Source organism: Lynx rufus, unplaced genomic scaffold, assembly GCF_022079265.1.
Source record: "Lynx rufus isolate CCGP_SWC_20201006 ecotype Redwood Valley unplaced genomic scaffold, mLynRuf1.p SCAF_12, whole genome shotgun sequence".
Lineage (NCBI taxonomy): Eukaryota > Metazoa > Chordata > Mammalia > Carnivora > Felidae > Lynx > Lynx rufus.
Window position 1 is genome coordinate 65848630 of NW_025814826.1, and position 12248 is coordinate 65860877.

Consider the following 12248-nt stretch of genomic DNA (forward strand, 5'->3'; position numbering starts at 1 on the left):
AGTGACACGTATTGGGTCAGCGTTCTTTCAGGGAAATGGTTATGTTCTTTTACCACTTATATCTTTTTTTTTTTTTTTTAACGTTTATTTATTTTTGAGAGAGAGACAGAGTGCAAGCAGGACAGGGGCAGAGAGAGAGAGGGAGACAGAATCTGAAGCAGGCTCCGAGCTCCGAGATGTCAGCACAGAGCCCGACGTGGGGCTCCAACTCACAAATGGTGAGATCACGACCTGAGGCGACGTCAGAGGCTCGACTGACTGAGCCACCCAGCCGCCCCTCCCAGTTATATTCTTTTGCCTAAACTTCATATGTGAAAACAGTGAGCGTAGAAACATAGAGTCGTTTCCAAAGGTTTATAAAACCATTATGTCTGGGGCGACTGGAGTGCTCGTTCACCGCTGGGGGCAGCACGTTATATCGGCTCTGGAAAACCAGCAGGACCTACTGACCCTACACCTGTGCACGCCCGCTGACACTCAGAGACGCGCCCAGCTGGCATTCCTGTCCCTACGCTCACCAAAAAGACACAAGAGTGCTCTGGGCAGCCCAGCTGGAAAGCATGCACATTCCCAACAGGAGGAGGGATAAACCGGAGCACCACAGAGCGAGGAGAAAGAGGGGCAACTGCCTGAATAACGCGGATGGTCTCCAACTAAATGCTGAACGAAATAAGCAACGAACAAAAAAGCACACACTGAGTGATACCACTGACATAAAGCTCAAAGGCAGGCAGAGCCAATCCACGGTTAGCGGTCACCCTTGGAGGGTGAACTGTCGTCGGAAAGGGCTGTTTTCTGATTCTGCATGTTGGCTGCGTGGGTGTGCCTGACTTGTGACAAACCAAAGAGCTGTTTACTTCCTGGCATGTTCATACGTTCACATCTTTGCATGGCAATAAAAAGTTTAAAAGATACAAAAATCACGGTGTAAAAGTTTACACTGGAATTTTATGAGTGTGTTGCCCTCATTTGCCAAGAAAGGACTTAAGAAAGTCCACATGAACCTAACATGCCTCCCCGGACTCAGCTGCCAACAGGCGACCTTGCCGTGTGGAGGCACAAGGCCCTGGGCCAGGCCGGGTGCCGGGGGAAGCGTGAGCTCCGGGAGGGCAGATACTGAGGCTGGGACTGCAGTTTCCTTGGCATGTGGGCTACTGAAGAACTAACTGAGCTACCCAGGGATTAAGTGGTGCTTTCGTTCAAAAACTGCTCCGTGTACCCTTACAGCCTGTCAGTCAGGACGTGCGTGGCTCGGTGCACACTGGGGTCACGTTCAGTGCGGGTCCCCGGGAGTGCTTCCACTCGTTGACAGGCCACCCGCAGGTTCCCGTCCCTGTGCTTCTCTGGGGGTTCACATCCGTGAATAAGAACGCAGGACGTACGGAGGACGGACACGGGAGTCCTGGGATCCACCCGTGGAAGTGTGGCCCGGGACTGTCTGACTCGGGGGGGGGCGAGGATCATCCCGAGAGCCTTTTCTCGACGACGGTGAACAACACACACATGGCCCCAAAATGCATGCAGTCCACGGTAACTGGAGTTCATTCGAGATCTTTTCTTTTAAGGTCACGGAGAATGGGATTTGGGAAACACTTTTAACTGACCTGGAGTAAAGACTCCCTGAGATTTACTACTTTGTCAAAATCTTTGATACGATAAAAACTGCGTAAAACTCAGTAAAAGAATCTATTTAATCATTGTGACGTACTGTGACCTGTAAGTGTCCAAGAGCTATTATATATGAAGTTACGTTTTTTGGCCTCTTTGGGAGCCATATTACACACGTTCAAGACGCAAAGTTAAACTCCACTTCTGACTAAACAGAAACAAACAGAATTAACGCTCAACGACCTGCGTTAACTGTGCGCAAGAGATCCAGAAGTCACAGTCTAGGTACAGTATGTATTTTATGTGTGTGTGTATGAAATCATTACATTTAGTTCTTGCAGAGTTTTGGGAACTAGTTTTCCTAATGCAGCAGTCCTTCAGTGAACGCTGATGTGAGCTTTCACGCGCAAGGCCGTGATTGGAGCGTTGTGTGGGCCCTACTGTGCGCAGGCCCCTGGCCTGCGGGTGCGGGCAGCACCGAGGCGAGTATGACGATCCCTGCCCTCAAGGAGCCTCAGTCTAGTAGGGCTGGGACATACTAGACTGTGAGCTCCTCGAGGGCAGGAAAGGTGTAGTCCTCCTGCCCCAGAGACCGGGCCCCAGGCTCAGCCCTCGTGGCGCCCACGGTGTTTGTGGAACGGGCTGAACGCGGGCGCAGCCGTCTGTGGCAGCACAGGGGGAGCACGACAAGAACAAAGTGCTCCGGAGACTCCGCGGGGGAGGCTCGTCAGCTGTGGAGCCGCTGTGCGAAAGAAGGCGAGAAAGATGGGCAGGATTCCACCGGGTGGAGAAGAGGGCATCCCAGGTCGAGGGGGTTGGTGAGGCCACCGTGTGAGAAAGGGGCAGGATGCAAGGAATCCTCAGTCTATTCTGGAAGCCTCCACCTCACATGGGACGGGGGGTGGGCGGTGGGGGTAACGGGAACCCACTGAGGGCTGTTCCAGTGAGGGAGCCGCTTATCTGCAGTGATGATTCATGAGATCCACTAAGGAGCTCTGCCAGACAGACGGAGGGCGGTCTGGGGGAGGGGAGGGGTCTGAAGACACTGTGTCGAGTCTCCCCAGCTGCGCAGTTGGGGGACGGTGAGGGATCAGCGCTCGCTCCAAGATGGAGACGAGGAAAGGTACCTTTGTAACCTACAGAAGGCGAGGGCCAGGGGCTGCCCGGGAGGCAAGGTGACTGGCTGGCTGTAGGATGAACGGGGGCCCAGCAGCCATCTAAAAGGCGGCTTTGGGACTCGAGAGAAAAGGCAGGACGGAAGCTGCAGACACAGAGGTGAGAGTTTAGACGGCCCAGGAAGCGCACTGAGAAAGGAGGGCGGCCCAGGACGGACATGTGCTCGGAACTCATAGCGTCGTGGAAAAGCAGCAGGGTGGCGAGACAGAGGAGGAGTCTGGGAGGCAGGGGGAGGGACCGGTGTCACAGAGGGGAGGAATTCTGAGAACAGAATCTGTCAAATTCTGAGGAAAGATCAAGGAGAAACAAAAAAAAGTATGAGCGAAACATGAAACAAAGCACATTCAAAATCCAGCTCTAGCAGTGAGAGCACGAATCATTAGCTGTAGGACAGTCAAGAAACTGGAGACTTTTAGCCTGAAGAGAGGCATCTGGAAACACTTGAAGGACTGTCACGTGGAAGGCAGAGCTGAGTTGTTCTGTGGGGCCCGACAGGATGGGCCCAGGCCCGCAGGGGAGCGTCACGGGGCCCCGGGAGGAGCCCCTCGCAGAGCGTGCTTCTCGCTGTACGGGACCTGCTGGCCCGTCTGGTCCCCTGGGCTGTGAACCCTGGGGACGGCTTGTGCTGTGTTCACTGTTGAATCCCCAGAACCTCACTGACAACGAAGGAGGCGCTTAGCCAAGAATTCCTGACTGGATGAATGTCTTAAATCTCTGCCAGCAGCCTTACTAATTCCTCCCTGAAGCACGCTCCTCCCACGGAGACTTGTCTGGCGAGCGGACTTGCCTGAAGATGGGGTGGGGCTTCAGGCACTGGGGGGTAAGGATGGGCCGGAGGCACTACCAGGACCTCTTGGATCCTGACACTCGGTAATTTTTATGAAAAAAACCTAAAATACACCAAAATTTTAAAGTTCGCACACAAAATAGAGGAAGCGTGAAACCGGTGAAACGGCGCATGTTCAACCACGGCATTGGTTACACAATGAGGCTCCCCGTGGGTATGTATCACGTGAAGATACCTTACTGCTTACAGTGCTAAGTCTCAGTCTAGACTTCAATTCGGCAACCGTTCACTGAGCACGTATCAGACCCCTGTGCCGGGGCCGCAGAAATGAGCACGACGCGGTGATGCCCGTCGAGAGCGCGGAGCCTGGCCGGGGACCAGACACGCAGATGCGGAATCCTCAGGCCAGGTGGCAGGGTCCGCTGTGGGCAGACACCCTGAGGGGCCCCGCAGGCCGCCAAGTCCCCGTGTGCTCCCTCCGGGGGCCCGGGAGCTACCGAAAGTCTGGGTCTGACCGCGCGTGGCACCAAGCACGAGCCGCCAGACGGCCGCGCAACAGGCAGGGGGGTGTTTTAACTGTAACAGAAGAAGTACCGAAAAGGTTCCGGAGGGTGGCCATCTCTCTGGGGGCAGGGCTGATTAGGAAAGCCCCCCGAAGGGGTGACATCTGAGCAGGATTCTGGACACCAAACAGGTGGTCGTGTGTCGGGAGAGGAGGAGCACGCAGATGGCGGGCTGTGCCGGGAGAAGCGCAAGCGGTTAGGAGCGTGCCGGCGATGGGAGGAGGGCTGGGGACGGGACTGACAGGCAGCCGGGGACGACATTCCTGTGGGTCTTGTCGGCCGTGCTAAGTCCGTCAGAAGTTGGGGAGGAGAGATTCGGTCATAATTGGAAGCTTATTAAGATCTTAAGGCCTAATCTCCTGAGGAGTCTAGCAAAGTATAAATAAAAGCAAACCCATTAAGAAAGTCATTATGTTCGCCCGCGAATAAGTTAGCCTTAGACGTGCGGACAGAAGGACCTCGCGGCGCGAGGACTGCGAGGGGGGTGAAGCCGCGTGAGCCTGCCCCAGCCCCGGCCCTCGCTCCCCCACTCCTACCTGAGCTGAGCTTTGAGCTCAGTGAACCGGGGCCGCCTGCTGGGGTCATAGGCCCAGCATTTCGTCATAAGGCTGTAGAGGGTGGGAGGGCAATTTGGAGGCATTGGTAATCTCTCCCCGTTCTCGATTCGACCGATCACATCATTGTTCTTCACTCCTTGAAACGGCTTCACACCATGCATCAGTATCTCCCACATACACACACCTGTGAAGCGGGATGAAAACAGACCGTGAACTTCGCAGGAAGCGGGGAGGCCCAGGAGTCGGGGGGCGGGGGAGGGAGGCTTCACCGCTGGCGCCAGAGGACCAGCTGTGGGACTCGGGCCCGAGCGGCCAGATAAGGCAGCGCTCCGTGAACTCTGCGGCGAAGGAGCGCAGCACCATTAACTTCGTCTGACGTGAACAGCGAAAGAGTAAACGATGACCCGAACAGCCCACGGCTTTTCGAAGAGGTTTACTCCTCTAAACATCCCGTGTTAGAAAATGGCCCACCGGGGACGGTGATCCCTCACGGTTTCACGAACCAGTTCAAAACAAGCTGAATGAATCCTGCCTTCCCCCCGCTGCGGTCCGACCTGCCGGTGACCGCGGCAGCCGACCCGAGGCCTAACGAAGAAAATGCTGAAGTCGAAGCCTCGCGTCTTAGGACACCCGGACTCCTTTCGCGAGGCTGGCTGTGCGTGGCTAGGGTGCTCATCAGCACTGCCACTGGCTCACGCGTGCTCCGGACTCCCTGGGCCGGGGCGGCCCTGGCCACAGCCTCCTCACTCACCCTGCGTCCTCGCGGACCACACGCGTTCTCGGGCTCCTCTGAACAACGCTTGAGCGCCCGCGTTTAAAGAAAGACGAACGGAGCCTAAGGCGGAGAATGACAACCACACGAAGCTCCGGTCGGGGAACCGAGAGGGCAGACTGGCCGCGACAGTGGGGGACTCCACCCCCCCCCCCGAAACGCACCGCACGCACGCGCCTTTCTGGTGTTAACTTCGCCACACTTAGGGCCCCTTCGGCTCTCTCCCCACGGACTCCCCCTGGGAAAGCCTCACGGGTCTCCGTCCTACCCGTGCGCGTGCAACGCGCTTGAAGGGAGGAGACGCACCTGGGGTGTCCGCAGTACCTAACGTGGGGTGTGCCTCCGGGGAAGCAGGGCACGGCATCGTACCCGTGTGAATTACGTCTCGACGGGATCCAAATTCCAGGCATTTCAAAGTGAAGAGTGCGTGACCAAAAAACCGCCTTAGCTCTGCGTTTTTCACCAGAAATCATGACAATGTTATTGGTAACGACAACGCAGGTCGTCATTTCTTGAGACCTTAAAATGTTTCTGGCGCTTTGAAATTTACATGTCCTGAATCGTTACACCTCACATTTCTCTAAATGCCGCATCCTATCAAAGAAATCTAAGATGTCACTGGCTAGAATATACACCACTATTTTATGTGACCAAAAAAGGGGGGGATGTGACACAATCCTCTAAGAAAACCTCTAAGAATTCTTTCCGTCCTACCAAAGAGTGCTTTCAAACCCACGCAGATGAGGAGGCAACGGCAGCTGCCGTACAAGTGCAGACAGGGCACCATGTGCCACACCCCCCCAGTGACACCGACCGTGACACGCTGCTGACTTATGACACACCCCAGTTGCAGAGAAGTTAAAATGGGAAAACACAGGCACCGTGGACTCTGCAAACCGCAATTCCCTTCACAGCAAACTTCAACTTGCTGTCTGGGTCACACAGCCAATGAGCGGGGCTCTGGGACACAGAGCCGTGTCCGTCAGACCCCAGGGCCTTTTCTAAATTGTGCCACGCGATTTCTTACTCTGCTAAAAAGCTCCTTCCTTCACCTGTTATTACTTAGGGCGCTGGATGAAACCAACAATCAGTACACAGAAGAAAAAATAGGAACACAGACTCGATGTACGTAAAGTTATTTCTAAATACTGGGGAAAAAAGGTACATAACGTTACGAAGACATCTCCTCTGAAATAGTTTAAAATCTAGCAGAGCAAACACACACACAGACTGCTCACAAGATGAATGCTGAGCGGCGTGGCCAAGAGAGAAAGCGCAGGGAGCACAGCGACGGGCAGGTTCCGTCTGTAGGACGCACCCGCCACAGGAGGCTTCGCAGAAGAGGGGACGCTTGAGGTGGCCCCGACAGTGGGACAGAATCTCACCCAGAGGAGACGGGCTTAGGACGTGCTCCAGGCAGACGGAGTTACGCCAGAAGAGCGGGGTGGGGAAGGGGTGTCGTGTGTATCAAAAAGGGAGACTGGTCTCAAATGTGACGGAGCAAGGGCCACCGTCGCGCCACTCAGGAGGGTCCGTGACGGCCCACAGAGCAGGAGGACGGCGCCCGACCCGGAGCAGGTGGCAAGGCACGGGGTAGGCGTCGGGGCAGAAGCCACAGAGGACCCAGGAGCAAACCGTGAGGCCGTGAGACAAGTCAGGAGGAGGTCAGACCCCAGGACGGGACGGGACCCCAGACCCGTGAAGCACGCGGTCACAGAACCAGAGGGACAGGTCAACCACGTACGGTCAGTCACACGGAAGGAACGGACGAGACGGCAGAGAGAGACGGGAGGGAAGGGAAAGATCTCCCCCAGGGAGGGATGCAGAGACGGCAGAGCGAGACAGAAGGGGGAGGAGAAGAGAGCGAGGGCGGGGCCTCCCAGAAGTGACACACAACGCTGGCGCTCGGTTGGCGCCCCGTGCCCGGCGAAGGAGCGGTCAGACAAGGGAAGGCACGTCAGCCCGCGCCGTGAAAAGAGGTGACGCCACGTGCGTTGTGTAGCATACACGAAGCACAACGTAACAACACGAAACTTCACGATACTCACCGAACATCCACACGTCACTGGCTGAGGTAAAACGTCGAAAGTTGATGGACTCTGGAGCCATCCATTTAATAGGCAACTTTCCTTTGGAAGCTAGAAGATTAATTTTAGAAAGTGAATTTTCCTTGTTATTTGCTCAGGGATCTCACAGCTACAGCCAGCAGAGACTTTTACTTCCAAAATAAAAAGCTTTAAACATCTGACCCCTTGGACTCTGCTTATTTGGGAGAGCTACTTTCTGTTTCCTGCCTTTCTGTCAGGTCATTGGGAGTAGCTGCTGAGGCCGCGGGAGGGAGATAAAACACAGGTCCTTCCCTCCGCAGAGAGGCGGGGAACGAGGGAGAGGGAGCCCCGCGCCCGGTCACGCGGAGCTGGGCGGTTTCCCCGACAGCTCCTCGTCCACAGGCTGCAGCCTCTGCTAAGGACACGTGGTCGGCTCTCGTTCCCAGTAGGGAACCGGTGTTTCTAGGGAAACACGTACGTACACATACGACGTCTCACATCGATTCCAACCTAAGCCCCGAAAACAACTTGTCCTGGTAGGCTCTCTTTTCTTCAGAAAACGAGGTTCAGACACGTTACGTGACTTGCCGGAGGCCGCCCCACCACCAGGTGCCAGAGCTGGGGTTCAGCGCCAGGCCCTGGCCCAGAGCCAGAGGGGCTCGGGCCGTCCGGCACCGCTCCCACCCGTCCCCACGCCCCAGCGGAGACAGGCTCCAGATGCCCGCTGCTCCTACGAAAGCACCACATGACTGCGAGTTACAGACGTCAGCGACTGGCTGAATGCGCCAACTCGGGTTACGCAGGGAGGACTGGCGACGACGCCGTCACCACTACGTGAAGAGCAGGACGGATGATGGAATGAGAAAGAACAGTCCTCAGGACAGCCTGAAGCATCGTGCTTTCGAGGCCACACAAACCTTCCTTCTGTGCCACAAAGGAAAGGACTCAGCGCCCCACCGAACGTTCCTTCGGCTGTGCGGTTACCACGTGGGCAGCCCTGGGTCCCCCTTCTCGAGGAGTTCTAATCCTAAGAGGTGGAAGCAGAGTCTACTCGTACACGGCGGGGGGGCGCAGCACAGACGCCGGGTCAAGGCCACGTGCTCCGGAAGCAGAGGTGGCCGAGGAGTGAGCGGTGGGTCAGGACGGCACCGGCAGGGCGCGGAGCTGCGGGGGGCGGGGCAGGAGCCCTGGGCCACAGTGTCCGGACCTCCTTCTGCCAGCGCCCAGCGCCCCTCAGCACTCTCAGGAGACGGCTCTGTCTGCTTCATGGATTTATTCCCGCTTGAAGCACCTTCATGGCCACGGAGGTCAAATCCTCTGTGCGGCGCCTTCCAAACCAGCGACTCGGCACCTGTGTTCTGAACGAAGGGCCGCTCACCCCTAGGAGTACTCTCCTGGAACGCTACAGACTGTGAACGTAGGGACCTGAGCCGGCAGCAAGCGCACGCACCTGTCAGCTGCTCACTACAGATGCCACCCACGTGCTGTGGGGCCTCGGCCGCCACCCTGCTCGGGGCTCAGCCTTCACTGGGAGTCCCGCGCCTGGGCTCGTCAGGGCTCGGGCGGGGTACGAGAGGTACTTTAAAACAGCAGAAAACCGACTTGGCCATTTTTAAGTTAAATGGCCAACTAAAATGAATAAACAGCTGAAGAATTTTCTTTTCACGTAACCCAGAGCCACTACTGAAACCCTTCCAGGCTGCAGCACACAGCGGGCACACAGAAAGGGAAGAGCCATGAGCCATGGTGTAAAATGAAGGAAACTCATTTTGTATGTAAAAACCTGGGCTCATTTTGCCACAACATAAAAATTTAAGTAGTAGGTAAAGAAACTAGCCTTTCTAAAACAGTAGTAATCCTTAGAACATATACTAGGAGCACAGTACGGATTTATAATTGAAACCTTAGCTCAAGTACTAGGAACATGAAAATTTATTACTAAAAAGACTTGTTCAATAATGCGAGGAACCAAGTCAATCTGATTCCAAAATTGACAAAACTAAAGGAAAAAGCACACGAGCTAAATCTCTGCACTAAAACAAATGCATTGATGCCTACGGCGCGAACAGACTGGAGATCTCTCCGTCTGACTGCTCTCGGCGAGCCAGCGGGCCCAGCCCCCCTTGCTGTGCGGGTCGGGCTGGGTTCACCAGCTGGAGGACATCGGAGGGGATTCCGAGTTTTGGCTACTGGAACTAAAGTCGCGACGAACATCTAAACTCAGGTTTTGTGTGAATGTCAGCTTTCGTTTCTCTGAGAGAAGCACCCAGCAGTGTAACTGCTGGATTGTATGGTAGGTGCATATTTAACTTCTTAAGACTCTGCAAAACTCTTCCAGGGTTTTAAATGGACCATTTTGCATTCTCACAAGCAAGCTGTGAGCAATTTAGTTTCTCTGCATCTTTGCCAGCATTTGGTGTTATCACTATTTTTGACTGTAGCCATTCTGACAGGTGTGAAAAGATACCTCCTCACAGTCTGAACCCGCATCTCCCCAGGGCTAGGGATCCCGAAGGCCTCTGCACAGGCTTCGTTGCCCTCCTCGTATCCTCTCCAGTGCGGCTTCCCTTCCCACCTGCTGTCGGTGTCGTAGTCTGTATTTGTTTTCCCTGCTGAATTCTCAGAGCTCACCCCGCACTGCGGACACTGGTCCTTTGCTGAATGGCCCGTGGTTGTAGGGGGGCACTGTGGTTGGCCAGTACCCTCTCCCAGTCTGCACCTTGCCTTTTCACCCTCTTCGCAGGGTCTTCTGCCGAACAAAAAGTTCTCATTTGGATGAGGTCCCTTCTGTCAGGTGTTTCCCTTTATGGACCCTGTTTTTGGTGTCAAAGCCCTCGATCCCAAAGATTTACTCCTATGGTTTTCAAAAAAGCTCTCCAGCTTTATGTTTTGGAATGAAGTCCCTGACCCACTGTGAGTTAATGGGCAGTAAGGCAAGGCTGATGTAAGGTGTCGTCCGTGGAAGTCCGGCTGCTGCAGGAGGCGTGGAGAAGGCCGTGAACTGGTGTCACACCCCTGTCACACTTCAGCCGAGCGGACGAGGGCACACCTTCTGAAGACCTAAGAATCGTTAAGGATTCTGAGCCTACCACCTCTTGCTTGCTTGGATTCCTTACCTTTGTAGTAAGTACTGTCTTCCATATACCGGGATAATCCAAAGTCTCCTAATTTTACGCAATCGTTTGAGGACACCAGAACATTCCGAGCAGCAATGTCCCTAAGAGGAAGAATTCCGGGTAATGGATTTTAATACAAGGAAAACAAACCTACAAACTCCTCTATATTATATAAAGACATACCGACAGGTACTCTGAAAGACAGTTTATAGACAATGCAAACAGGAGATTTGTTACACGCTGAAAAATAGACAATTTTACAATTTTACTTCAAAGACGATCCTTTAGGCAGTTGTCTACTCATTAACATAATGACTAGTATTCTGAACGGCTGCGGAGTACATTCTCCTGTAATGAAACCGCTTACCACTTTTTGAACATACCCTCCTGACCGCACTGACAGTGACGCACGCGTGGGGTCTCAACCCTGCTGCTACTAAGAGACCTCGTTCCATAAAATAAAAGTTGTCATCTAAACGCCTGTGAACGATTTTGCTGACGCCATCTGTTTCAGTGCTGGGTAACAAAGTCCCAGGAAACAAACTGAGGGCTTTCTCTTGCATTCAAAGAAGTGACCCAGATGAGAAGCAGAAATTCCACCGAACGCCAGCAGATGTCACTCGTGACCCTTCGGGGGGTCCCAGGAAGCCCCAGGACAGTGACTGTTTTAGGTCCGCATGCTTACTGCTCTAGGGCACGTACAAGCTCTCAACAGTATTTGCTTCCCGAAGGCAAGCAAAGGTTTCAGGCTTCACGTGAGGAAAGCCCTCCGGATGTGACTACGGCTCCTCCCTTGGCCAGGACAAGGGCAGCGCGACGTTCTGATACTGCCTGCCTACGGGAGGCCAGTGGCACGCGGGATCGCAGGGCACACCGAGTACCTCTTCCTCCTCCCCCCCCCCCCACCCCGTAGAGGTCTCTCCACTCCCACCTCCCACCCCTGCCCCCGCCGCAGGGCAGCTCACCAGCTTTAGCCTGGATCTTACCTGTGCACGAATCTTTTGCTCTCCAGATACGCCAGAGCTGTACTAAGCTGATAGGCATACAGGATCAAAGACGCGAGATCCAAACTGTACTTCCTCACTTGCAGAAACGACCTCAGCTTTGGGAACAGTGACCGAGATGAAAAAGAATTAGTGACCGAGAACAGAAATCAAGAGCTGAAGAGCTATGTTCAACAACGGTGCCCAATCGCACACACACTTGTAGAAGAATGGCTTCAATTCTTCTAAAATAAGGTGTAACAAATCAGCCATATGGCTCAGAAATTATGGTTCATCATTCTTTATTTGAAATCCTATTTTAAGATTGGAATCTTTGGGGTGCCTGGGTGGCTCAGTCGCTTAAGCATCTGATTCTTAATTTCAGCTCAGGTCATGATCTCATGGTTTGTGGGATCGAGCCCTATGTCTAGCTCCTTGCTGATGGCATGGAGCCTCTTGGGATTCTCCCTCTCTCTCTCTCTCCCTCTCTCTCTCCACCCCTCCCCTGCTTGCTCACTCTCTCTCTCAAAAAAAAAAAAGCTTAAAAAAATACTGAAATCTTCATGATTGTAGACAATTTTTTTTAATGTTTATTTTTGAGAGAGAGAGAGAAAGAGATAGCACAAGCAGGGGAGGGG

General features: G+C 54.2%; 1 protein-coding gene across 7 annotated transcripts in view; it reads right to left on the reverse strand.

The window, feature by feature from the left end:
* PTK2 (protein tyrosine kinase 2) overlaps nucleotides 1-12248 on the reverse strand; it is a 257109-nt gene that overhangs the window by 47300 nt on the left and 197561 nt on the right. For 6 of the 7 annotated variants that reach the window (XM_047074237.1, XM_047074239.1, XM_047074240.1 and 3 more), the window contains 4 exons: nucleotides 11614-11729; nucleotides 10628-10728; nucleotides 7512-7601; nucleotides 4671-4875 (listed from right to left, as the gene is read on the reverse strand). In XM_047074237.1, the coding sequence (XP_046930193.1) occupies nucleotides 4671-4875; nucleotides 7512-7601; nucleotides 10628-10728; nucleotides 11614-11729 (512 nt within the window). Of the gene's footprint in view, nucleotides 1-3747; nucleotides 4307-4670; nucleotides 4876-7511; nucleotides 7602-10627; nucleotides 10729-11613; nucleotides 11730-12248 lie in introns of those variants that run through there. The other variant, XM_047074242.1, reaches the window with a different exon arrangement.